Genomic DNA, 27,907 nt, shown 5'->3' on the forward strand with positions numbered 1-27,907 from the left:
GACATCCCTAGCCATCTTGGGAAGTCAGTAGGTAAACACCCCCTGAGAGAGGATGGAGCCGTGTGTCAGGCCCTTCACCTCTCCCTGAATGCTTTTGCATGGCCCTAGCCCCTAGCGGGGATACAGACGAGAGCCCGTCGAGCCCCAGGATTCCTTTAACGGAATACCTCTATAAGCAGCAGCAATTTTGAGGGGTAGGCCCAGCCTTCCCATACCCTTCCACCAACCAATTTTTAAACTAATGCCTAATCACCAACCTTACAAGTTGTGATGATTTGCTACGCAGTAGGCAAAAACCAAATGGCAACAGCCAATCAACCAAATAGACAAAATTCCTACCAGGCCCTGCCCCAAAGCAGGCGACCCCATGACAGGCATAGCAATGTCAAAGCAAAAGGCCCTTCAAGAGTGAAATCAAAAGCTGCCCACAGGAATTTATAACGGCTATCGCTATCAATCATTAACTTGCAACATGACTTTTCCTCCAGCAACCAAACTGCCCAATCACCCTGTGGCCATTTAGACTAATCTGCCCAGCAACCCAGGGGAATGTACTGTTAACCCTTCCGCAACATGTGCTCTCAATGAATGGAGAACCCGATCTATGGTATTGCATGGTGAGCCATACAACTCTCAAAGCTGCCCCTCCTCCCAGAGGCTTGATGAATGTCCAAGGCTATATGATCCTATATATACTCAGCTGTGGGATTATTCCAGTTGATCTCAGTGGATGTTAATTTCTTAGCAGAGATGTCCAGGATTGAATCAGCTTAATGGTCTTCCTTCTTTGCAGTATCTCAAAGGAGAAGACTTCTGACATTGCCAGGTGCTTTTCTTTCTAAAAAAGAAACAAATCTGATTGTCAAACCTTTCCAGTTAAAATTAATTCTCTCAGTGTGATCCAAATGATATGCGGCCATGGAAGTTAACAATCAAACTTCTGTGACAGAATTCATCTTACTGGGCTTCTCGGGCTTCTCTCAAGCACAATTTCCCCTCTTTGTGGCTTTTGTATCTGCCTATGCAGGAGCTCTAGTGGGCAACGTTTCTATCATCACATTGATCAGGGTCTGTCAAACACTTCACACTCCCATGTACTTTTTCCTGGTCAACCTCTCCCTTCTGGACATTTGCACCATCACTGCAATCATTCCCCAGATGCTGTTGAATTTAATGGATGAGAAAAAGACCATCTCCTTCCAATGCTGCTTAACACAGGCATATTTCTTTGTCGTCTTCCTGGCTGCTGAACTGCTGTTGTTGGCTGTGATGGCTTTTGACCGCTATGTAGCTATCTGCCACCCTTTGCGCTACACCATTATCATGAGCCAGAAAGTCTGCAGTTACTTAGTGATTGGGACATGGGTGCTTGGTATTCTACTTGCCAATGTTCATGTTCTCTCTGTCCTCCGCTTGTCCTTCTGTGGACCCAGTACTATCAACCACTTCTTCTGTGAGCTGCCACCACTGCTTCAGCTCTCCTGCACAGACACAACCTTCAACCAGTATCTAATGTTGGTGACGGACCTCTTTTTGGGCTTTGGTTGCTTTCTGATGACTCTAGTCTCTTACATCTACATTGTTTCCTCTATCCTGAAGATCCAATCGGTGCAAGGGAAGAAAAAGGCTTTCTCCACATGCTCCTCTCATTTGATGGTGGTGACACTTTTCTACAGTTCAGTCATTTACACTTATGTTAGACCTCCATCCATGTACCTTGACATGGACAAAATTGTAGCGGTATTGTACACAGTGATCACCCCTATTCTCAACCCCCTTATTTACAGTCTAAGAAACAAGGAGGTAAAAGAGGCATTTAAGAAGTTTGTGAGGCTGGACAGAAACTAAGGTAATCCTCAACTCAGAATTGAAGAATTAGAACAGATTTTCTTCTAGCCTGATATCAGAAATACTAGGGGTATTCTACATAGTGGCCACACCATCACTCTTAATGTAAATCTCTCATTGCCTTGGAGCTAAACAACACACATTTCCTATGTATGTCTTTTGGGTACCTGTATCCCTACACTGAAATTCTCTTTAAAACCTGTTTAATGTGATAAATTTCACTAGAAAAAGCATGCTAAATAATGTTGCAACAAACACTGGAGCTGTTGGGGGGGTGAGAGGCAGATCAGATTTGTCAAGAGGAATGGTTAAATAGCCAAGACTGTGCATCACAATGAATTATCACAGTTAATTTAACATGATTTCCTTTTATTATTAAAACATGTGGCAAATTGTTACATATGTGAAAATTCATCTTAACTACATGCTAACACTAGAAAGCCTTCAGTTGCCTTTCTTTTTAATTAGAAACACTTCAGTTTCATTTTCTTTTTAATTAGGATGATTCTATATCATGTAGCAAACTCCCTCAGTAAAGATGGGAACAAGAGAATGTGACCAGGTCTGGGTGATTTAAACTTAGACAAGTCAGATATGTCAGACACTATGAATTCAGAGGTTCTCTGTATGTGGCAGTGTTTACTATATTCCAGCAGCAACTACTCTTGTTGTAGGGGTCCTGTGACCACTTATTTCTTGAATTGGGAACACCTTAACACTCAGGGGGTGGTTCCAATAGAGCATAAAGTCTTCCTTTGGGTCTGCTGTTGGGGCATTTAAAGCAGCCTGCCCTGGCTCTGGTGCTCAGTTCCTCGTTGGATCACCCCCCTCCCATTGTGTAAAGGTTTGTCTTGGGTAATTTGACCTAGCTATGGACTCTGTCAGTTGCCATATTCAGGGCCAGGCAGGAATTTGTCCACCAGGCCAATTGGCTCCAGTCTGTTGGTTTTGCCTACCAAATAGCAATGGTCATAAATTTGTTGGCTTAGGCATTGAGTAAACCTTAGTCTTGGATGGAGAAGAGATTGTAGTCTCTGCCTGCTCCTTCAAGTGAAAAGGTATCCTGCTAAAGGGATCTGAGATGAGTTGCTTCTGTACATGGGGAGTTGTATATACCCAAGGGGTGGAGGAGTGGGGCTTGGGCCACAACACTCCTCAAGATGATGATCCCCACAGGGGCCCTCCTATTTTATGTAAGTCCTAGGACCCTGCACTGTCAGGTTGACCCAGGGATTCACTTCTGGAAGGCAGGCCAGAAGTTGGGGGTTATCCCCAATGCCTATGCCAGACCTCTTACATCTTTAACCAATAAAGTTGTGGCCTTATTTGACCCCTAAACTGTATTATGTCTGGTTCTTCCTAAATAGCTGAAGGGCGGTGGGTGGGTGGAGTCTTGACAAAACTTAGTTCATTATTTCCCTAGTGGAATAGGGATTAAAAAAATGTCATATGAGTAAAGTCACGGATCATGATGAAGTTCAGCAGCATAAACACAATCTATGCTTTTTGCACATGCACTTCCAGGTGTATTTCTATCACAATTTCCAAGAGTTGTCGTGCAAAATGATTGAACCCAGAAATAAATGTTATCACTGGTGCTATTTTTCTAGAAAAATATGTGCTTGAATTCACCATGAACACCTCCCTTGTTCTCCCTTGTTCTCTTAGAATAGCAATAGAATTCATCTGAGAGGTGCCGGAACTGAGTTCCAGTGAATGAATGAATAATTTATTACGGTCGGAGACCAGCTTTTAAAACACGTTTGGGGGAGCAATCCCAAAGGACAAAATATACATATAAAACTTTGTACAATGATAAAATTGTACTTTAAGATAAGCTGCTGCAGAGAACTGGCTCTGGCCCTGGGTCGCTCGGGGAACCGGGTTTAGGGACTTTGAAACAACCTAGTTTGGCTCAGGGGAAGGTCTATGTCTGCAGATCTGAACACAGAATCTGGTCGATCATCCGGGTTGTCTTCTGATCTTTTCCTAACAGGAGCAGGTTGTATATTTGCTTTTCCGGGAGGTCAGCTAGCCTCACCAGCATGGAATCAAGGATCTCCCTACGTGCCTCTTCGTAGAAGGGACATCTAAAAAATAGATGCTCTGGGCTTCCTATTTCCCCCAATGAACAGGCACAGAGTCTTTGGCCGTATGGGACTTTTTTGTAGGATCCTTCCAGGACCGGCAAGGGCAGGGCCGAGCTTCTGGTGAGTGTGAAAGCCCTTCTTGCATTTTTGGCTAAGAGGAAGGAGAGGTAAGCTGCCGGAGCGGCTATATATCTCTCTGTTTCTCCAATTGTATAGTATCTTGAGTAGTCCTGTTCCCTCTCAATGTCTATGATTCTTTGTCTAACTGTGGCTTTTGCTTGGACCAACCACAGACTTAGAAGGGCTTGGGGAGCAAAACCCATTTTCTGGAGGGTGTTCAGGACTGTTGTCAGCCAGCCTGACTGAGTTCCAGTGCGTTTACATCAGCGTAATAGAGTTAGCCAGGATGCCAGAAGGGATGCAATTTATGAGCTTTCTCCATTATCTGCACAGCAGCAGGTGTTTAGTCAACAGTGCAAAGCTGAGCTGAAGCATTCCCCACTGGTTACCTGTTTTCAGCAATAGGGGTCGCTGTTCGGTAGTACCCAATTGGTTAGCTGTCAGATTCTAGAGCTCCCTATTGGTGTCTCTTAGGTAATTCACAAAATACAGAGTGCATTCATGAAACACAGTGTTCATTCAAAAGCAGTAACATAAATCTCCATTGCTACATATTGGGTGTATATTTCAGCGCTTGAACGTACAGGTTTATGGCCATGCTGCAGTGTAGTGCTTATGCGACTATGAATAAAAGGTGGCTGGGCTCATTGTCTCAGGCTTTTTTGGGGGGGAGGTGACAAAACTGATTTTCAATACCCCCCCCATTATTTCCACAACAAGTCCTTGAGTCTGTACTCTGAATAGTGACACCAGGGACCTAGAAGGTGCAGGGCTTGTCAGTCCAACCCCTACACTGTCTCATCAGGGCTGACCTTAAGGCAATTGGAGCAATTTGGCCAAATTGGGCCCCTTACCAGGACAATCTATATGGATTTTATTTATATCTATAGGATTTTTCAGACTTTGGCTGTGAACTGGGGCCCTACAAAAAAATTCACCCCACTGTTGGGCCCCACTGGCTAGCCCTGAGTCTCATAGTTGCTGGGCCTCAGTTGCCCTGCCCTTGCATGAAGTCTTGAGTTTGCAATTTTAGGAGAGGGGAGACTGCAGCACTGAGGAGAGGGCAGGCTGGTGAGGCCCCCTAGATTTTGAGTCCTGAGTTGCTCTTCCCTCGCATGAAGTCTTGGGTTTGCAATTTTGGGAGAGGGGAGACTGCCTGCTGGGGAGTAGGTGGGCTGGTGAGACCTCCTAGATTTAGAGGCCTTAGACTTCAGTCTACTTAGCTTGTACATGAATCTGGTGCTGCCTCTAATCATTTCCATTCAGTGAAAAGTGAAAATCTTCCCAGAATCTTTAGCAAGGCAGCTTTGACTTCCTGGTTCCTCAAAGTATAAATAAGTGGGTTCAAAACTGGTGTGACTGCACTGTATATAAGGGTCACCGTCATGTCCCTTTGAGACGCATTACCCACAGAGGGGAGCATGTAGTTAAACAAAACAGGCACATAGAGCAAACCAACCACCATCAGATGGGATCCACAGGTGGAGAAGGCTTTCTGTTGACTACTTCGGGATTTCACTTTGAAGAGAAGGAAAGTGATAAAAGTAGGAGAGGAGTGTTGCTATAAAAGGACCGATTGCAATGCAGCTGGTTACAGTATTGAGGAGCATGAGGTTGAGGTGGGTGCTGCCACATGCCAGTTTCAGCAAAGGCTTGATGTCACACACAAAAATGCTCAATGTGATTTGGCCCACAGAAGGGCAGACGGGCAGTTGCCACTGCATGCATCAGGGCATGAAAAAAGCCAGTGGACCATGTGGCTGCTGCCAAGAGTTGGCAGACCTGCTTGCACATGATGATGGAGTAACGCAAAGGATTGCATATTGCAACATATCAGTCAAATGCCATTATTCCCAGAAGAATGACTTCGCTGCTGCCCAAGAAATGGAAAAAGTGGAGCTGAGTCATGCATCCAGCAAAGGAAATGGTTTGTAGCTGTGACAGAAATCCAGCTAGCATCTTTGGAACAGTGACTGTGGAATAAAAGATATCAAGGCAGGAAAGGTGGCAAAGAAAAAAGTACATGGGAGTGTGAAGTTTTGGCTCAGCTATTGTGACAACCACAATAGCTGCATTCCCCACAATGCTGGCTAGATACATCAAGAAGAAGATAGCAAATAGTGTGTGCTGAAGGTCCCAAAGATTGGTCAGTCCCATCAAGATGAATTCTCTCACATCTGTTTGGTTCTCCGTTGCTAAAAGACAACAGGGAATAATAAGAGGAGGGGAGGGCATTACAGAATGCTAGTAAAATCATTTACCCGCATCAGAAAATTATACAGTCAGTAGGCTCTGAACCTGCAGTGGAAATAGAAGCTGGACGAAACAGGCTAATGACATGCACACAAATGATGGAAAGTGACTTAGAACTTCCCAGTCTAATTGTAAATGCACCTCTCATTTGGTTTAGAGACATCAGCTAATAATATGAGCTTCATCTTCATCTTATCTCTTATCTCATGGGGGGAAATGACTTACTAGAGGTATTGACCTTGTAATAATGTAGAGAACAATACACTGCAGTCCTCCTGAGTCTTTAATCATAAGAATATTCAATCCAACATTCTGTCCTGATACATGGACAGATTACAAGGAGAATATGAGGGCAACAGCACTATCTCACCCTTTGATTCCTAGAAAATGGTACTGCATTATGCCTCCAACCATGGAAGTAGAACATAGGCATCATGGCTAGTTTCCATTGTTAATGTACCTTTGTAATTTTAAAAACAACCGTTCATCTCAGCAATAAGGCAATATTGTCAGACATATGATTTTTTTTCCCTACGAGTCTTTTAAAAAATAGTACTCCTGTATCTCAGGGCAAAACATCTTTTGGGTCCATTTTGTCTTCTATTCCTCAGAAGCGAATTTTTCATATATTAGCAGGTGGCAAAGGGGTACAACTGTCGCCAGCTCTCATGACGTTTGTGAATGCACACACAACACAATTAATGATGTCTCAGTTGATTATTTGAAGCTGCAATGTAGCATCAGAGTCCATCATGACCAATAAAATCCATACTTTCAGTCAACAAACTCAAAAACGTTCATCCTCCAACATTCATACTTCTTTGTATTTTGCTATGCAGTCTTCCAACTAAGTAATGTGTACAGAAAAATCACATGCTGAAATGAGGAGTGAATGAATATGCATTTGTTAGTGAGGCAGACATACACCAATGAATTATATTACATAAAATTTGTTTTGAAAAGATGAGTATATTTAGAGAAATTCATGCAAACAGGGTGCTGGATCTTCATGCAGATAGATAGCGAGATGTAAAGAATCAAATTTAAGTTTGAAAAAATGAGATGCTGAGGAAAACCAAACAGAGATATTTGGCCATCCCTACCACAGGTACATATACTAGGTGAATTTTGTAGCTGGTACACAGTCTTACAATCTAGCTAGAATCTGGATTTCCTGCATCAAAATACAAATGGGGGAAAGAACCAAAACAATGGCAGTTATATTTGGAAGCATACAAGTCATGAACTTAGGTTACAGTAGTTTGCCTTTTGAAAAAAAAAGTGTGCCTATTTGTGTGGCAGAGATAGGAAGGAGGCCTAATTTCGGTCAGTGTTTGGCCTCTTGGGAATAGATGAACACCAGTGTTTGGGATCTGGATGAAAATTCAGAATGAAGTGGCTTATGGAATCTGCTGTAAGCTTTTGAAGGGAAAATGGGTTATAAATATGCAAATACCCTTTCTTCACCACATTTTACAGTTGGTGAAAATAGCATTCAGAATTTCAAAATTATAATGAATGCAAAATGTTCATAAAGAGTTCTAATGAGACTATGAAACTTTGTCCCTTCTGCAGTTCAGGTAAGATGCTACTTGCATGTTAAAGGTGGTAGACTTTGCTGAAATATTTTCACCTTGCTTAGAAGCGCTTCTGAAGCACAGCAAAGGGTATCCTGCCTCAAACCACAATAATGCAAGGGGCATTGCCGCCAAACATTGATGATAACTCAGTTTTAAAATTAAACACTTGATGCAACATAGTGTTGTGTCTATGCCCGTGTTACCCATGGAAACATACGCAAACACAAAGGAACAGGCACTCATATTTTAATATTGAATTCCATAAATAACGAATGCAATATTGTTAGTGCTTTCTCTTTCCAGTATGCCTCTTTGGGGATCTTCTGACATGCTGTATAGGATCAAAGAATGGAAACAGATAGCATTGTTTAGGATCAATGTGTGCTAAACAATTATTTGAGTTGTAGACCACCAATTCTATTCAGTTTAGACCCACTGAAAATAAAAACCTAACTATGTAATTTTCAATAATTTCAGAGGATGCTATCTGTGTAGGACACAATATTTGTATTTTATCATGAGCCTTTTCATTTTCTATTGTGTTCTTTACCAAGGTTTATCAGCTGTTGCTTTCTGCAAAACAGACTGTAACCTCGAACATGTACACTGCAACTTTCGTTAGAAAGAATGGGACAAACATAAAGGGCTTCATTAACTTCCTGTTACATATTGTGTTCTGTAAAGCTACAGACAGCTCCTACCTTGATCAATCCACTTGTCCATAACATAAAACGAGAAGTTAATTGAAGCTGAGAATACTATATGAGGTAGGAAGCCATATGACTTTTAATAGATAAAAAGAGTGTCACTGATTGCTGAACCACACATAAATTTATTTGCCTAAATCCTGGTATGTAACATGTGACAAATTGGGGGGAAAGAACTACCAACCAGCATTAAGCTAGAGACTCTTGATTGCTCATTTGGGAATTGAATCTAGAAGCCTATCTATTTTGAGAAAATTAACCAGTTGCACTTTTGAGATTACAGATCGTGCCTTTGAGAAAATAAACATTTTGTGCAACCAATGCATGCTGGCAAGTTGCATGCAATGATCAAGATTTGATATATATATATATATATATATATATATATATATATATATATATATATTGTGTGTGTGTGTGTGTGTGTGTGTGTGTGTGTGTGTGTGTGTGTGTGTGTAAAGGGGCCCCTGACCATCAGGTCCAGTCATGTCTGACTCTGGGGTTGTGGCGCTCATCTCACCAGGGACCCAGGTGGCGCTGTGGATTAGATCACAGAGTCTAGGGCTTGCTGATCAGAAGGTCGGCGGTTCGAGTGTGTGTGTGTGTGTGTGTGTGTGTGTGTGTGTGTGTGTAGGATTATGAATTTTGTGTCGTCCCCCCCCCCAGTAATATCTAAAAGGACTAGATTTCAGACTAGCAAGACCCACATAGGAAATTGTTATGTGTGGCAAAGGGGGAAAAGAAAGGTCAATGAAGGGTTTGACATTTTAGTCTCAAAGCCAGATAGAGAGAACTGGATGGTAGTGCTGAGGTTCCCCACCCATAACTTACTGTTACACCGAAACCTGGGGTGGTCATTCCCCCCCCTCCAAACAAACCACAGTGTCATGGACAAGCTGGATTCAGAAGAGTGGTGGGAGGTACAAGCTGAGGAAGCCTTTAGGGAAGACCCAGAGGGAGAAGGCTCAGAACCAAGTAATTTGTGGTAAGATGACAATGAGTGGTCAGAGGGAGAAGGAGCAGACTGAGAGGAGGAGGCATCAGAAGCAGAAGAGCCGACCCTCCGAGTGTCCCTATTTTCCAGGGAGGTCCCTGATTTAGAGAAGCCATCCCGGTTTCTGATTTGATCCCAAAGTGTCCCACTTTTCGTTTGGACGTGCCTATTTTCATTGGAGAAATGTTGGCGGGTTTGGAGTTATCTGACCTCCGAGCCATCTGAAGGCAATCCTGTATAGGGAAGTTTTTTTTAAAAAAATGTTTAATGTTTTATTATGCTTTTATATATGTTGGAAGCTGCCCTGAGTGGCTGGGGCAAACCAGTAAGATGTGTGGGGTATAAATAGTCAAGTTATCATTATGGAATGGTATGTCCCTATTTTCATTGGAGAAATGTTGGAGGGTATGGAAGAGGTGACAGGGTTTAGGGAACAGGAAGAGGCCAAGGGAGAGCACAGTTCAAACTCTGAGGCAGAAGAGGGGGCTGTAGAGGGTTGGAACCAAGAGATAGAGAGGCAGGCTGCTGAAGAAGTCAGCTGGTCTACCCCCTCCTGCTGTGACCAGCTACCCCTTCCCCGGTCTCCTAGAACATGCTGAGAAATGAAAAGGGCAGAGCAGAGGGTGGTTGTGTGCAGACATTGCCTGAGACTGCAGGTGAAAGACCTGGAGAGGAGGAGTCCTAAGCAGCACCAGGAAGATGAGAATCTTCAGTCCTTGCAACGACTTCTTCGGGGAAATAACTCCTAGAACGAGTTGCTGAAACCACTGGGCCGGATCTGTTGTTTGTTTCCTAGAATATAGAGTTAACTTCACTGACCTTGGGTGATTTATTGTTTCATTGCTGACCTACTACTGACTCCAGTCCTGACTCACAAGTTGTAATTAATGTTTGTCATTAGTTTACTGGTTTGGGTTTATCGAGACCCAGGTTCATATGGAATTTGAAGCCAGGAAATGTATGTCCTCCTGGCAACAGCTCAAGCAGGAAGCATCCACAATAAAACAATAAAACAAAAACAAACCAATAACCCCCTCCCCGACCCACTCCCCCAGCACATTTTCACCTGATGCCAAAAGGTATGTAATGAAGGCACTAGCAAAACCTCCTTGACCAGAGCATTCCATAAATGGGGAGGCACTGTAGAAAAGACCCCTTCACATATTGCCACCCTCCAGACCTCTCATGGAAGAGGCACATGAAGAAGGGTGGCAGATGATGATCTCAGTGTCCAGGTAGATTTAACTATGTTTCAAAGCAAGGAGGTTCCATTCTGGTCTGCAAGGCAATTTCCTGAAACTGCATCCACCTATCAATCAGCTGATGTTGCAAGTGATGTCAACTGATGGAAGGGAGGATAGAATTTAGTTTACTGGATGTGCATCTCTGTTCCCTGCTTGGAACAATCCTGTGCAAGGGATGTTTACCAGTGGACAGGACAACCCATTCATCTTTTATGTGATATTATAATGAAGTAATATGATCAACAGGAGGATTTCACTCCCTTAAAATTGGCACATGTGCTCAAGGGGGGAAAAGGGGAGGGTTCATCCCTGAAATATGAATGAGGCCTCAGCAATTTATTTTTCGGTCCTTTGATAAATAGAGCGCTCGTTGATTACATAAGATGTAGAATGTAAAGCATATTTGGAGATTTTACTGAGAAAACACATCAGAAGTCCTTTAGAAGTTAGCTGAAGAACCATGACACCCATAAAATTTCTCAGGAGTGGTGGCTTACAGATTTAAACAAAAAAATCATCCACTATCAGAGTCCTGTAAAAACAAAGTTGTCTTTCTCTCGCAGTACTGCTACAGTGTGAGTTCCTGTTCTGGTGGTTACATGCCTAAGAGTATTACCATTGGGGGGGGAACCCTCCTTTCATCATTTCCTTTCAGTGAAAAGTGAAATATTTTTTCCCCAGAATCTTTAGCAAGGCAGCTTTGACTTCCTGGTTCCTCAGAGTATAAATAAGTGGGTTTAAAAGTGGGGTGAGTGCACTGTATATGAGGGTCACCATCATGTCCCTTTGAGAAGCGTTACCCACAGAGGGGAGCATGTAGTTAAACAGAACAGGCACGTAGAGCAAACTAACCACCATCAGATGGGATCCACAGGTGGAGAAGGCTTTCTGCCGACCACTTCGGGACTGCACTTTGAAGAGAAGAAAAGTGATAATGTAGAAGTAAGAGAGGAGTATGGCAATAAAAGGACCCATAGCAACACAGCTGGTTACTGTGTTGAGGAGCATCAGGCTGAGGTAGGTGCTACCGCAGGCCAGTTTCAGCAAAGGTTTGATATCACATAAAAAGTGTTCAATGCGGTTTGGCCCACAGAAGGGGAGACGGGCAGTTGCCATTGTATGCATCAGGGCATGAAAAAAGCCAGCGGACCAAGTGCTTGCTGCCATGAGTTGGGAGACCTGCTTGCGCATTATGATGGTGTAACGCAAGGGGTTGCATATTGCAACATAGCGATCAAATGCCATTACGCCAAGAAGAATGCCTTCACTGCTTCCCAGGAAATAGAAGAAGTGGAGCTGAGCCATACAGCCACCAAAGGAAATTTTTTGCGTCTCTGATAGAAAACCAGCCAGCATCTTTGGAACCGTGGTGGTGGAATAGAAAATGTCAAGGCAGGAAAGGTTTCCAAGAAAAAAGTACATGGGGGTGTGAAGCTTTGGTTCAGCTATTGTGACGAGCAAGATTGCTGCATTCCCCACTAGGCTGGCCAAATAAATCATCAGGAAGATTGCAAAGAGTATACACTGAAGCTCCCAGAGATTGGTTAGGCCCATTAAGATGAATTCTGTCACCTCTGTTTGGTTCTCCGTCACTAAAAGACAGCAGAGGATAATAAGGTGAGAGGAGGTCACTGTAGAGTGCAAGTAATGTCCATTACCTACAATATGTAAGAAAATTGTTCAGAAAGAAGTGTATAAAATGGTTCAGTGAAATTGTAAGATGCGTGAAATACTGATAACATGTATATAAATGATATAGGATGCTTTGTTTTCTATTCCTTAAAAGTATGAAGGTTTTCATAAGTGCATCAGGTAGCAACAGAGTACAACTCCCAGCAGCTGACATGGTGTGTGTGTGCCTAACAGATACCAGGAACCTGCCTTTTAGCATCAGAGTCTATTGACAGAATTCATACTTTCAAAAAACAGCCTGGGGAGCAAACACAGCCTTCTTCCAAAATTAACACTTATCTGAATGGTGCAACTACAGCCTTGTAGTTTGCACAAAGATTGATATACGGTACATGCAAGTGCACACATAGTGTGCATATAATTATTCCAGAAAATTTATTGTGATTTTGAGATTAGTGATCTGATATGGTCAACTCTTCCTGTCTCTGTTTATCCCTTCCTAGCTCTGGTTTTCTGTGTTTTATTGTTTTCTCTATCCTGGTCAGTAAAAGCCTTTGATGTATGGCCTCGTATTTGAGCCTGTATTAGCCCTAACAGGCCACAGGTCTATAAAATATCTAGTTTTGGGGCATAGAAGTCAGAAGTTCAGCACAGTCTATTGGCCGCAGAGCTGCACATCGAAGTTCTACCTGGGGGGACACTTCGCCACTTCTTCAGGGCTTCTCAGTGACAGATTGAAGTGTTTGCTTGGTAATGTATATTTTCCTTGCTGTTTGGAATAAAATTTGTAATCTTCTCACCCACTTGCATTTGTATTGCTTCTGAATCTAATTTTAAAAGAATCATCTTGCATTTGGCAAGACACTGAGAGATACCAAAATTGAGATATTTGTTCATCCACCACAGAGCCTAGGGCTTGCCGATCAGAAGGTCGGTGATTTGAATCCCCATGACGGGGTGAGCTCCCGTTGTTCGGTCCCTGCTCCTGCCAACCTAGCAGTTCAAAAGCACATCAAAGTGCAAGTAGATAAATAGGTACCGCTCCAGCAGTAAGGTAAACGGCGTTTCCGTGTGCTGCTCTGGTTTGCCTGGAAGCTGTACGCCGGCTCCCTCGGCCAATAACGCAAGATGAGTGCCGCAACCCTAGAGTCGGTCACGACTAGACCTAATGGTCAGGGGTCCCTTTACCTTTACCTTTAACACTGATACAGATACAAGGTGAATCTTGTGGCCTTTGTATGCTTCCCAGCATTAGATACAATGGATTATTGTAGCTAGTGTGCACCCATGAAATCCACGACAGATTCTAGATAAGCCACCTTAAAGGGATTGGAGGGCCAAAACAATGACAAAACAATGACATTTGGAAAATGGGTAGCAAACTTGCTTGACGCACATCATGCTAAATATTCTGTTTGATCATGCTGCAGGCAGCTCCTACCTTGATGATCCCACCTGTCCATTAGATAAGTAAATTGAAGTTTTGAATCCTGTAAGAGGTATGAAGGAAGCCATATGGGTTTAAATGTGACTGGGGAAAAATCCACTCTGATGGCTGTTTGAACCCCACATGGCTTTATAAGCCTAAACCCTAATATGGAACATGTTCCCAGCCAATTAAAGATTTTTGCTGTCATTGGGGAAAACAACTACAATCATCAAGTTAGGGACTCTTGATTGTTCAGATGGGAACTGAGCGCACAAGCATATTGGTTTTAAGAAAATAAACCATTGCTGCTTCTGATTGTGCAATTTATGCTTTTGAGAATAAAATAATTAGTGACATCGGTTAATTCTAACAAGTTTTATTTTATGGCAATTTTTTTTTACTGCTGTAGCATCATTATATCTGGCTGTTTCAATAATTTTTAAAAGGCTCACATTTCAGAGTAAAAGGTCTGTTATAAAGCACCATTATATTCACTCCTTGAAGACTGATACACGGTACAGATTTTCTCATTCCCTCTCATTTCACTCACCCACAAATCTCTACCAACCTCTACTGTAATAACCTTGGGTTCAATGTATTGAGAAAATGGTTGACATGGTAGTATTAAGTAACACTTAGAACAAGCAATAATTTTCTACTAGAGCCCTTTCAGCCAACTAGGATCAGTTCATTTTTGTTCCATTTATTATATTTCTATGCTGCTTTTCACTCACATGAGTGGACACCAACAAATCACCAATTGATAGGTAGAGTTGTGTAAAGGTGAACTTGAAAGTCATTTTTAATGTTATCCAGAATATTGTTGGAAATTGATTTCATTAAACCATACGATCATTCTATTATGCTGTTTAAACTGAGGTAAGGTTAGGTCAAGGATGCTTGGATGAGAAATCATCGACTCTAACATGGATTTTATTATCAAGAACCAAACTGGAACCAAACTCAGTTATCAGTTTTGGACATCTGGTGGCATTGGGCCCAGGTTCAGATGAAAGATGAAAGCAGGAAATGGCTTAGCTCTTAGCAACAACACAAACAGGAAGGTGTGAAGTATCCACAATTTCAGCTACGTCGTAACGCAAGAGTAGGGAACCTCCACCCCACAGGCCAATTGTAGTCCACTAGGGGTTCAAATTTGTTCCGTATGCCATTTCTGCAAATCATGCTCAACTATCAATCAACTGATGTCGCAAGTGATGTCAGCTTGTGGGTTGGAGCTCCTAGTAGAATACTAACTTGCATGCCTGTTTCCTACTGGGAATAGCCAAGGAAAGCATCCCCAACATTTTGCAGCCAGTGGCTGTGGCAGGGATTCTCCTGCCTACAACTAGGGTTGCCAGACTCAATAGAGGACAGGACTTCTGTGCCTTTAATTGCCCTGCTCTCTTTTGAGCCTGGAAACCTTAAAGAGAAACCAGCAGACCCTTTGTTCCAATTTTGAGTTTCCAGACTCAAAAGAGAGCAGGGCATTTAAAGGCACAGAAGTCCTGTCCTCTATTGAGTCTGGCAACCCTACCTACAACCTTTTTTGGGGGGGGGGAATACTGGTTTTTTTCTCCACTCTCAATCACTTGATTGGTGATAGGTAATGGAAGTGTATAAACTATGCCTTAAAGCAAGGGGTCAATCTAAGCCCACCAGGATGTCCAATTTGGTGGATGATGTGATTTCCCCAAACCACATCCACATATCAATCAGATGATGTCACAAGTGAGATCAGCTGGTGAGTAGGAGGGTAGAGATCAATTCTGGCTTAGCTGTGGATGCAAGTGTCCCCCTTTTATGCAGGCATCAACTGTGAGAGGGACTTACCTTGCATGCAAACAATCCTTCAAAGTACAGACTTAGTTCTCCTCTCTCCATCACCTGATGGAGAGGGGATAATCGAGGCTTGACAAGTTAGATACATACTTAGAACTCCCAAAAGAACCAAGGAAAGGGCAGAAAACACCTCTCACACTGTGATTCCCAAGTGAGTGAAATCCAGGTGATTTTGGCTGTTTGGGAACCCTGCAGAAGGGATTTTTAGTGGTGGGAAGAGTAAAGCACCCATCAATCATATGATTGATGAGTGGATTTCCCACCCATCTGTCAACCTTGGGTTTCAGAACCCAATAGGTTCTCCACCCAGGTTTAAATTGACATGAATGAGAAACACAGCATCTGATTTTTTAGTGCTTTGATAAGTAAAGGGTCCATTGCATTTCACAACAAGTGATAAAGTACATTTGGAGATTTCACTTAGGAAACACATCAACAGAACTCTCAAAGAAAGCTAAGAGACCATGATATACATTTGGTTTCTTAGGAGTGGTGGCTTATATTATACTATGTTTAAACAAAAGATTTTAGCTGATATCAGAGACCCGCAATGATGTCCCACACTGTAAAAACCCATCTATTTCTTGTTATTCTTCTCGTATTACTGTTGTAGTTGTAGTTTCCCTTTTGGAGTACACTTGTCTTAGTGTAGTGTTAGTCACAAAGTCTTCTTTGATTTTTTCATTTCAGTGGAAACTGAAATGTTCTGCTGAAAATCTTTAACACAGCAGTTTTGACTTCCTGGTTCCTCAGTGTATAAATAAGTGGATTCAAAACAGGGGTAACTGCACTGTATATGAGGGTCACCATCATTTCTCTTTGATAAGCATTCTCCACAGAGGGCAGCATGTAGTTAAACAACACTGGAATGTACATCAAACCAACCACCATCAGATGGGATCCACAGGTAGAGAAGGCTTTCTGCCAACCACTTCGGGATTGTACTTTGAAGAGAAGAAAAATGATAATATAGAAGTAGGAGAGCAGCGTGACAATGAAAGGTCCCATGGCTACGGAGCTAGCTACAGTATTGAGGAGCATGAGGTTGAGGTAGGTGCTGCCACAGGCCAGTTTCAGCAAAGGTTTGATGTCACATAAAAAGTGTTCAATGTGGTTTGGCCCACAGAAGGGCAGACGGGCAGTTGCCACTGCATGCATCAGGGCATGAAAAAAGCCAGCGGACCAAGTGGCTGCTGCCAAGATTTGGCAAACCTGCCTGCGCATGATGATGGTGTAACGCAAGGGGTTGCATATTGCTACATAGCGGTCAAATGCCATTACTCCAAGAAGAATGGCTTCGCTGCTGCCCAAGAAATGGAAAAAGTGGAGCTGGGCCATGCAGCCACCGAAGGTAATGGTTTGGACTGGCAACAGAAATCCGGCTAGCATCTTTGGAACAGTGACTGTGGAAAAGAAGATGTCAAGGCAGGAAAGGTTTCCAAGAAAAAAGTACATGGGAGTGTGCAGTTTTGGTTCAACTATTGCAACAAGCACAATAGCTGCATTCCCCAGCAGGCTGGCTAAATACATCATCAGGAAGATGGCAAAGAGTGTACACTGAAGCTGCCAGAGATTAGTCAGGCCCATCAAGATGAATTCTCTCACCTCTGTTTGGTTCTTTGTCACTAAAAGACAGCAGGGAGGAAGAAAGATAGGTGAGGTCACTGTAGAGTATTATTCAAATCCATCACCTATATCAGAAATCTGTACAGACATAATCAGATACATTCTAAAACCCCTTCCATTCTATATAGATAAGTGACTCTCTTTTCCTTTAATCATATTCATTACTTGTGAGATTCCTAGTCATATCATACAGATGAATGAGTTGTAAAATATACAGACTTTTTAAACATGCAGAGAAGCTCATGGGACACTCCTTGTGAGAACATTTATCCCAGGATCCTGTTCTCATACTGTGCTGTGCATTTACAATTTTATTTGGTAGAAGCTGAATTATGGTTTGGATGATTTGGATTTTATTGAATTTGGTTGTTTTAATCGTATTAATTTTAATCTCAGTTTTAATTAATTTGTTTGCTGCTTTAAATTTATCAAATTGTTTTGTTAGTTGTATGATGAATGCTGTATTGTTACGTAGATATGGGCCTATGGCTGTAATAAACTTGAACTTGATCCTGTTCTCACAGTGGTCAACCAGATGTCTATTCCCAGGTCACAAGCAGAACCTCATTGCAGCTCCACTTTTTCCACCTACCATTCCCAGAAGGAAATGGGAAACAGAAGGAAATGGAGGAAAACAGTGGAAGAAAACCATAGCCAAAATGGTTAAGTCTCTTAAAAATAGAATCTAGCTAAACTCTGTATTTTGCAGCTTACTTGCATTGCAGAGCATGTTACAGCAAGGACAAAAATCTTTGTAAATTTTAAACAGGTCACAAACTTTGATTTGCTTGCCTTCTGGGGCGGGGGAGAAGCATGTTAGAACAGGGATAGGAATGAGACAAAATTGTTGCCAGTGATTGGCCTGAGAATAGCTGGTGAACCCCAATATATGGTGTCTTGGGAGAAAACCAGCAGGAAGCTGTTAATTAAAAATGCTGTAAGCTTTCTAAAGAATAATGAAGTACAAATATCCGAAACATCATTAACTTGCTTTAACAATACATTTTTGAGTTTGTGTAAATAACATCTAGAACATCTACATGATAATTAATGCAAATGTTCAGAGAGAGCTCTAATGTACAGGGAGGTTTTTAATGTTTGATGTTTTATTGTGTTTTTAATATTTTGTTGGCACCCACCCAGAATAACAATAATAATACAGTAATAATAATAATAATAATAATAATAATAATAATAATAACAACAATAAGTCTCTTTTGCAGCTCAAGTTATACATGGTGGACTTTGCTACAAGATTCTCAATGAGTCTGCTTAAAAAGCACATCTGAAGCACAGCAGAAGGTATTCTGCCTCTAGCAACATTAATACTGGGAAATTGACTTCAGACATTGATGAAAACTCAATTTCAGTATTAGAGACTTCATAATTCAACAAAACGCATTGTTTTTTCTTTTTCCTTGTTCCTGTTACCCACAGAAACAGACATTGATGTATGAATATTTCATTGTCCATCACACAGGAATAGCATTGCAGGGGGTTGGATTAGATGTTCCTCAGAGTCTCTTGCAACTCTTTGATTCTATGAGACACTCACATTTTAGTATCTGATTCCATAAATAACTACAGCAGTGGTGAAATGAAGGGGGTTTAGCCTGGAATTTTGCCCTGGGTAAAGCCCCTAGAACAGAGGTTCCCAACTTTTTTTGGGGGGGGGGCTATGTCCCACCTAAGCATCTCTAAAATCTTGATTGCTCCCCCCCCCCCCCGGTGACATATAATTCTTATTCAAAAAGTGAACTCCTATTAACTTGGTCTAATTCATTCTCAAATTTCCCCCTCTTAACAATCAAATTGCCCCCTTGTGGGGCATGTGCCCCATGTTGGGAACCATGGGTCCAGAGCCATTGAAGCTCCGAGCCTCGGAGAAATAAGCCTGGGCTGCCCAGTCAACCCCACCCACTCCATAGCGGTTTTGCTTTGGCTTTGTTGGCTCCCTCGTGTGACTCTGTGGGGTTGGAAAGCAATGAAGTTTTTTCTCTCTCTGTTGCAACAGAGTTCTCTCCCTCCTTGCAAAGAAGACCCACAACAAAGGTGCGTAACAACTTTTAAAGACTTTAGAAATACAGAAATCCTTTAACTAATGTCTAAAAAATAATTACTAATTTCCCAGTCACCCTACATATGCAACAGAAGCTTAGGAAAATGTTAGGTATGCAATGGAAGGGCACTTCCTCCTTGAAAATAGACTCACAAAAAGAATTAATGCAACTTATATGGAACCTAAAATGACTACAAAGTATAATTTCCTGAAATGAATAACCTGGATAAGAGCCTTTGCTCTCTGTTATCATAATTAAAATTTCATTTTTCTATTGTGTGCTTTAGTCAGGTTCGTCAGCTGTAGATTTCCACAAATGCAGACTGTCAGCACAAATATATATATACTTTCATCCTTGGAGTAAAGAATGGGATGAGCATACATTTCTTTACATTTCAGCTATATAGTGTATCTTTCAAGCTACAGACAGCACCTACTTTGATAAGTCCGCTTGTCCATTGAACTTGAGACTGCTTTAAGTGGTATGGAGGAAGTATTTAAAGGAGACAAAGCAACAACAACAACACTCTGATTGCTGTGTGAGCCCACGCGATTTTTCGTATGCAACATGTGCCCAGCTTGTTAAAGATTGTTGGCCACCGTTGGGCAAATAAGCTACATTCATTAATTTACTGCCTCTTGATTGCTCATCTGGGAATTGAGTCCACAATGCTCTTTATTTTGAGGAAAATAAACAATTTGTGCTTTTGAGAATACAAAGTGTGCTTTTGAGAATACAAAAATTATGCAATCCATAAATTCTGCTACATTGTTTTTATTAACCAAGATTATTGTTAACATCACCAATGTTTGCTCTTTCAATAATTTTTAAAAAAGGCTCACATTTTTAGTAGATTGTCCATCTTAACACCGGTTACAGGTAGGTAGCCGTGTTGGTCTGGATCGAAGTAAAATAAAAAAATTCCTTCAGTAGCACCTTAAAGACCAACTAAGTTTTTATTTTGGTATGAGCTTTCGTGTGCATGCACACTTCAGGTATCTGAAGAAGTGTGCATGCACACGAAAGCTCATACCAAAATAAAAACTTAGTTGGTCTTTAAGGTGCTACTGAAGGAATTTTTTCATCTTAACACCATTCTCTTCTCTCTTTAGAAGTTGCGTGCCCAGACCCTACCACCTGCAATGATTCCTGGTTTAGGAAAAGAATCAGTCAAGACACACCATTTACATTTTGGGGTCAAATAAGACCACAACTTTTATTCATTACAAATCTAATAGGTTTGGCATAGTTTTGGGCATAACCATTAATATCCAGCCTGGCTGCTGGAAGTATTTCCAAAGGGGTTTGCCCCCTGAGACCAGGAGGACCTATAAAATACATCAAAATGGATCACCCCCACAAGAGAACCACCTTAATGGGTGCAATGACCATAGCCCCCTCCTGGGCATCCTCCTACATCCATTTAATGGGATACCCCTTTCCTTTGGTGGAACAGAGGACAGCCTGTCCTCCACCAAGACTAAGGCCTAGCAAATGCTTAAACTGCCACATGAGCCAACCACTTTTGGCTTGCCATCAAACCAATCACATTTTCAACCGGCCCTGTAAGTCTTCAACCAAATCCATTAACCAGGCATCATTCCCTGCAGCTGACAGGTGGACACCATCATGTCTAAACAAGACCTCTGATTTGTGCAAACCTGGTTGTTGACACCACACCATTGCCTCCTTTCTAACAGTTCAGACCCATTTGTGGGTAAGTTACATGGTATGACTCAAATTTCGAAAGTATGGCCCAGGCTACCTGCTTTGATTTATTCCTCAGCATCTCCAAGTAGGACTAGGAGAGGACCCTGTCTTCAGTGGCATCGCAACGTGGGGGCGGTGGGGGCAGTGCGTTCCTGGTGCCATGTCTCTGAGGGTGACAAGGCGGCACTCCACTGTGGCAGCGCGAGCAGCAGTTTGGCGCCGGCGCCACTCCAGCGCCGTACAGACGATGCCAGGATCCTCTGCTCACAGCTGCAGCCATGACCAGAGGATCCTGGCACCGTCCGTACGGCACTGGAGTGCCACCTCCGCCAAGCCGCTACGTAGCACGCATGTGCGGCATCACTATGTATGACGCATGCATCACACGTAGCAACCCCGCACATGTGCGCTACGTAGCGATGCCCCACCCCCGGGTGCATGTCATGTTTGCCGATCCGGGTGCCCAAGCGGCTCCCTCCGCCACTGCCTGTCTTATACCCTGGAGAGCCATCATGAGTTAGTCAAATAGATCAATGATCCAATTCTGGTATAGCCCAGCTTCCTAGGTTTGAAATATAATTTTTCTGCATAATATTTTCCTCAGAGCAGATTTTACTTCTTGATTCCTCAAAGTGTAGATCAAGGGGTTTAAAACAGGTGTGACGACACTGTATAGCAGAGTGATGCTCATTTCTCTTTCAGAAGGTTCACCAGTAGAGGCAAGCATGTAGTTGAAAATAACTGGAACATACAAAAGTGCTACCACTGTTAGGTGAGAAGCACAGGTTGAGAAGGCCTTCCAACGGCTCTGCCATGACTGGACTTTGAAGAAGAGGAAGGAGATGATATAGAGATAAGAAAGGAGAGTGAGGAAGAAGGAACCTAGAGCAATGCAGCTTGTGACAACATTGAGGAGGGTCATGTTGAGGGCAGTGCTACTGCAAGCCAATTCTAGCAGGGGCTTGATGTCACAGAAAAAGTGCTGGATAATATTGGGGCCGCAGAACCACAGCCGGGAAGTGACTACTGTGTGCATTAGGGCATGAAAGAAGCCCGCGGCCCAGGTAGCCACAGCTAGTGCAATACAAGCCCATTTATTCATGATGATGGTGTAACGCAGAGGGTTGCATATGGCCACATAGCGGTCATATGCCATGACTCCCAGAAGCATGCCTTCACTGCTGCCCAGGAAGTGGAAGAAGTGCAGTTGAGTCAGGCAACCAATAAAGGAGATAGTGTTGTGCCTCTTTAGGAAGCCATTCAGCATTTTGGGTACAGTAACTGTGGAGCAACATATATCCAGGCAAGAGAGGTTTCCAAGGAAAAAATACATGGGGGTGTGAAGGCGTTGCTCAACCAGGACTACTGCCAAAATGGCCCCATTTCCTAGCAAGCAGGCCACATAGAGCAGCAGGAAGACTGTGAAAAGCATGTGTTGCTGTCTGTGGTCATTTGCTATACCCAAGAGAACGAACTCATGGACCTCTGTCTGGTTCCCCATCTCTGTTCAAATAAAAAAAAATGGGGGGAAATAGGCCAGTGGTTCTAGAATAGAACTAGAAGAGAATGTACTGCAGTGATGAATGAATTGAAAGACAATGGATTGTGGTGTTGGGAATGAAGCCATGAAGGCAATTTGACAAGGCTTCTTTCCCCTGGTGAGTTTTTAAATTAATTTTAAGGAAAGCAATATGAGAAAGAAAGGCATGAAGATTATTTTCAAAGTATGTAGTATTTAAGCAGAAGTCCAGAGTTTTGGATTACCATCATTTCTTCCATCTTCGTGATTCTAAGTAGAATGCTGAATGCAGGATGGAAGACATCTGATGTGGCATTTATCTCACTCTGTCATTCCCCAAAGAGTGATGAATTTGCATTAGAGCAGGGGTAGTCAAAGTTGTGCCCTCAAGATGTTGTTGGACTCCAACTGCCACTAGCTCTAGCCAGTTTGTTCAAGAATGGAGTGAGTAATAGCATCTTCTGGTGCATACTGCATTGGCCGCCCCTGAATTAGAGAAACACAGTTAGTGACATATTGAATGATCAGATCACGTTTTGTATAAATTGAGTTTGTTTCAGTCTCCTCTATCCTACACACACACACACACACACACACACACACACACACACACACACACACACACACAATTCCCAAGGAGAACACCATTCCCCCTGTGGGAGAAGTGCAAAGCAATAGTAGTAGTAGTAGTAGTAGTAGTAGTAGTAGTTGCACCTTCTCTCCATCACCTGTTAACACTTCACTGTCTGTGTCTTGTACAAGCAATGAATGTGCCCCTCACTTCTTCTTCTTGCTCTGAACCACTTTGCATTGCTTTGTCATTGTTTTAGCAACCTTTGTAAACCTGCCTTACATCACCCTTACATGCTTGGGCTATCTATTGCATTGGTCTGTGGTTTTATGCCCCCCTTTCATTTCATATACATATCCTAAAAGACTCACCTCACCAGAGTGCTGACTGAACAACCAAACTGGCTTCTTCAGATGTGTCCCATGTTTCTTTTTGTTCCCCCTTCCTTTTATTTGTTAAATGTGTAACAATATAACAAAATAACAAAAACAACAAATGTTGCATAAACTAGAAAAGGTTTATTCTTGTTGATTCAGATGAGCCACTTTAACTGGCCCCTGTAGCTGTGTCATTATGGGAAGTTTGATGTCACTCCCCCCCCCCCAAGAGAAACTTAAAAAGACATTGAATTAAACATTATTACCTGCGAAGTTGCTCAACATCAAACTGTACTTAAAGTTACAGTACAATGGGGCAGCTGCAAACATGGGAAATTCATTGCCTCAGTTGCATGCAAAGGAAGCATTTTAAGACATAAAAAATGAAAGATAGTGAAATTTATGGAAAATCCATGTTGTACACCTAAAGCATGTTCAGCCCACATTTGAAACACATTCTTCACCCCAAAAATTGTAGGAACTATAGCCCCCCCCCATCTCAGAGCTACCATTTCTAGCACTCCTAATAACTTATACTTCCCAGGGTTCTTTGAGAGAAGTCATGTGCTTTAAATGTGCAGTGCATGTGCTTTAGATGTATAGTGCGGATTTGACCATAGCTATGTATTTTGGGTAGCTCCATCAAGTTGCATCTCCACAGATTCCCCACTAGTTATTAGGCAACATTTAATCAGATAAAGATTTTTACTTGGCATGGAGACAAGTGTTTAAAACTGTTAATTGCTGAAGATCAATTCTTAATTGCTGAAGTAATTATTAATATTGAGGACTAGCACAACAGTATTACTATGAGACAGAAAATGAGACGTTTTACATGCGCAGACCGTAAAAATCATGCTTTGTATCATTTCCCACATCTATTCCACTTTTTCCACTGTGGGAACTGTACTCCTAAGTTTTAACTCATTTATTTCTTTAATTCTGTGATGCAACCAATAGAGGAGAATAGAGGTAGGAAGGTATCTGAAATCTGCTAAGCAGATGGCAGTTAATTAGGGCTGCCATATGTCTGGATTTTCCCAGGATTTCATTACTGGGATTTCAAAGGTGAAATTGACGTCCCGGGGTCATTTCCTAGAGATGCTTTGTACTGGATCTTAGATTAGTTGACCAAAAATTATGAGATTTTTGTGTTTTTGTAAAAGAAAAAGAAAGAAAAAAGCTCAATGATCTTGGAGTTTGTTTAAAAACAGCTCAACTTTGTGAAATATGGCAACCCTATAGTTAATGGATCCACATACTGAATGCATTTTTAAAATCTTTTTAAATACTGTAAGTTGCTTGCTGCTGCAGCTCTTACCTTAGCAAACTATATACTTCGTTCAGTCTAGATATTCAACTTGTAAATAGATTAAAATCCACAGAACCAGAGTGAGATGTTATCATCAGTTTGCCTGCACTCATATTAAAGCAGAGGAGAGATATAGCTTTTTTGTATACTTTTGAGTGTGCTAATTTTATCACATCTACTCTCCCTTGGAAAAGAAAAACCTTTAGGAGAAAAAACCAAAACCTTTGGAGATTTTTCATGTCATATGAGAATTCCTTTGTTTTTGAAAACAGAAATGATTAATATGGTCTTTCGGGATGGTATGTTAATTGTTTGTTTTATATGATATTGTCTAGAGTGGGAGAGAAAATATTGAGCTTGTTTAAGCAAACTTGCTGATGAATTCCAGCTATGAAATTTCATGTTGGAGTCCATCTTTGAAATTCTTTTGTTTTTCTTTTCTTTTCAGGCCACTAACAGTGAATCCTTCTTCTTTTTTACCCATTGGTTTCTTCACTTTGCCTTTTTTATATATCAGATCTGTATCCATTTATTAGTTTCAAAAAAGGTGCATCAGTTTGTTCTTTGTAGGCAGCAAATGGGTATTGTTGACAACTAAAGGAATATATCATATTGGTTGATTTCATCATGTCTCATAATACCATTGCAAATATGGAGATTTCACCTCAACTTTCATTTCCTATATGCCTTCCCATCCAAATAATTTTGGTGAGCTCAGTATAAAACTTCAATACTTGATTGAAAACCACCAAGTAAGTTGTGGTAGAGTTATTAAGTTATAATGGACTTGTGTTAAGTTAAACTGGAAAAGTGTTCATAATGTTTTCCGGAATATTTTTGGGAAAACACTTGTTAAATACTATGATTGTTCTGTTAGGCTGTTAAAAGTGATGCAAGGTTCAGACAAAGATCCTCAATTTGTTTATTTGTATTTATTTATTAAATTTTATACCACCCTCCAACATTTCTCCAATGAAAATAGGGACATCCCATTCCATAATGATAATTTTACTATTTATACCCCACACATCTTACTGGGTTGCCCCAGCCACTCTGGGAAGCTCCAAACATACATAAATCATAATAAAACGTTAAACATTAAAATAACTTTCCTATACAGATTGCCGTCAGATGGCTCAGGGGTCGGATACCCTCCAATATTTCTCCAATGAAAACAGGGACGTCTTAAGGAGAAGTGGGAGATTCTGGGATCATATCAAAAACCAGGATGACTTCTCTAAATCAGGGATGTCCCTGGAAAATAGGGACACTTGGAGAGTCTGCATTTGCAGATCTCAGGGAGATTATCAACATAATAATACACCAAAAACCACAAAAATATAACAATAACAATAACAACAAAACAAAACCAATAATCCCCCTCTCTTGCCCACCCAATCCTTCAACACATTTAAAAGGATTTCTGGTGTCAATCAGTCAAAATCATGGTTGGAGAGGTGTATAATGAAGGCACTAGACAAACCTCATTGAGCAGAGCATTCCACAAATGAGAAGCCACTGGATAACAGTATCCTTCAGACCTCTCATGGGGAAGGCCCATAAAGAAAGGTCTCATGGAGGAGTCACGTGAAGAAGGGCTTCAGATGAAGATTGCCTGGTTTGGGTCAGTTCATATGGGAAGAGGCAGTTCTCAAGATATTTCAGTTCTAATCTGTTTAAGGCTGTATAGATCAAAACCTTGAATTGGACTTATGAATTGAAACAAAATATTATGTCTGATATCAGAGACCTGCAGTGATGTCCCACAAAGTAAAAAAGCCAATTTTCTTTCTCTTGCAATACTGCAGCAGTTTGAGTTATTCCTCTGGTGGTCACATTTCATAGAGTACGATCAATGAAGAAGTCTCTTCTTATCATTACCTTTCAGTGAAATGTAAAAAAACTTTCTTCCCATAATCTTCAACAAGGCGGTTTTGACTTCCTGGTTTCTCAGTGTATAGATAAGTGGGTTCAAAACTGGTGTAACAGCACTGTATATGAGGGTCACTATCATATCCCTTTGAGAAGCATTACCCACAGAAGGAAGCATGTAGTTAAACAACACTGGCACGTACATCAATCCAACCACCATCAGATGGGATCCACAGGTGGAGAAGGCTTTCTGCCGACCAGTTTGGGATTGTACTTTGAAGAGAAGAAAAATGATAATGTAGAAGTATGAGAGGAGTGTGGCAATGAAAGGTCCCATGACAATGCAACTGGTTACAATATTAAGAAGCAAGAGGTTCAGGTGGGTACTACCACAGGCCAGTTTCAGCAAAGGCTTGATTTCACAAAAAAAGTGTTCAATGTGATTGGGCCCACAGAAGGGCAAACGGGCAGTTGCCATCGCATGCATCAGGGCATGAAAAAAGGCAGTGGAGTTGGCAGACCTGCTTGCGCATGATGATGGTGTAACGCAAAGGATTGCATATTGCTACATAGCGATCAAATGCCATTACTCCAAGAAGAATGGCTTCGCTGCTGCCCAAGAAATGGAAAAAGTGGAGCTGGGCCATGCAGCTAGCAAAGGAAATGGTTTGGACTGGCAACAGAAATCCAGCTAGCATCTTTGGAACTGTAGTTGTGGTAAAGAAGATGTCAAGGCAGGAAAGGTTTCCAAGAAAAAAGTACATGGGGGTATGCAGCTTTGGTTCAACTATTGCAACAAGCACAATAGCTGCATTCCCCAGCAGGCTGGCTAAATACATCATCAGGAAGATGGCAAAGAATGTACACTGAAGAGCCCAGAGATTAGTCAGGCCCATCAAGATGAATTCTCTCACCTCTGTTTGGTTCTTTGTCACTAAAAGACAGCAGGGAGAAAGAAAGGTAGGTGAGTACCATTCAAGTCACTTACCTATATCAGAAATCTCTACAGACATAAGCAGATAAAACCCAGTCTAATTCTAAACCCACTTACATTCTTTATAGGGAAATTACTTTATATTTCCTACAACCATAATCATTACTTGGGTGCCCAGGTGTCACAC

General features: G+C 41.8%; 4 protein-coding genes and 2 pseudogenes across 4 annotated transcripts; 1 reads left to right on the top strand and 5 right to left on the bottom strand.

The window, feature by feature from the left end:
• Positions 1–918: 918 nt before the first annotated feature.
• LOC118077900 (olfactory receptor 5V1-like) lies at positions 919–1,848 on the top strand. Its single transcript, XM_035101623.2, has one exon. The coding sequence runs from the start codon at positions 919–921 to the stop codon at positions 1,846–1,848; it is 930 nt and encodes a 309-aa protein (XP_034957514.2).
• A 3,462-nt stretch (positions 1,849–5,310) lies between these two features.
• On the bottom strand, positions 5,311–6,242 carry LOC118077925 (olfactory receptor 12D1-like; annotated as a pseudogene).
• A 5,245-nt stretch (positions 6,243–11,487) lies between these two features.
• On the bottom strand, positions 11,488–12,426 carry LOC118077901 (olfactory receptor 12D1-like). The gene has a single exon (XM_035101624.2). It carries the CDS (start codon positions 12,388–12,390, stop codon positions 11,488–11,490), a length of 903 nt encoding a protein of 300 aa, XP_034957515.2. The 5' UTR covers positions 12,391–12,426.
• A 3,994-nt stretch (positions 12,427–16,420) lies between these two features.
• Positions 16,421–17,353, bottom strand: LOC118077902 (olfactory receptor 12D1-like). Its single transcript, XM_035101625.2, has one exon. The coding sequence runs from the start codon at positions 17,324–17,326 to the stop codon at positions 16,421–16,423; it is 906 nt and encodes a 301-aa protein (XP_034957516.2). The 5' UTR covers positions 17,327–17,353.
• A 4,344-nt stretch (positions 17,354–21,697) lies between these two features.
• Positions 21,698–22,636, bottom strand: LOC118077903 (olfactory receptor 12D1-like). The gene has a single exon (XM_035101626.2). The coding sequence runs from the start codon at positions 22,634–22,636 to the stop codon at positions 21,698–21,700; it is 939 nt and encodes a 312-aa protein (XP_034957517.2).
• Positions 22,637–26,766: 4,130 nt separating this feature from the next.
• LOC118077904 (olfactory receptor 12D1-like) lies at positions 26,767–27,799 on the bottom strand (annotated as a pseudogene).
• Positions 27,800–27,907: the final 108 nt, after the last annotated feature.

Source organism: Zootoca vivipara, chromosome 13 (genome assembly GCF_963506605.1).
Source record: "Zootoca vivipara chromosome 13, rZooViv1.1, whole genome shotgun sequence".
Taxonomy (NCBI): Eukaryota; Metazoa; Chordata; class Lepidosauria; order Squamata; family Lacertidae; genus Zootoca; species Zootoca vivipara.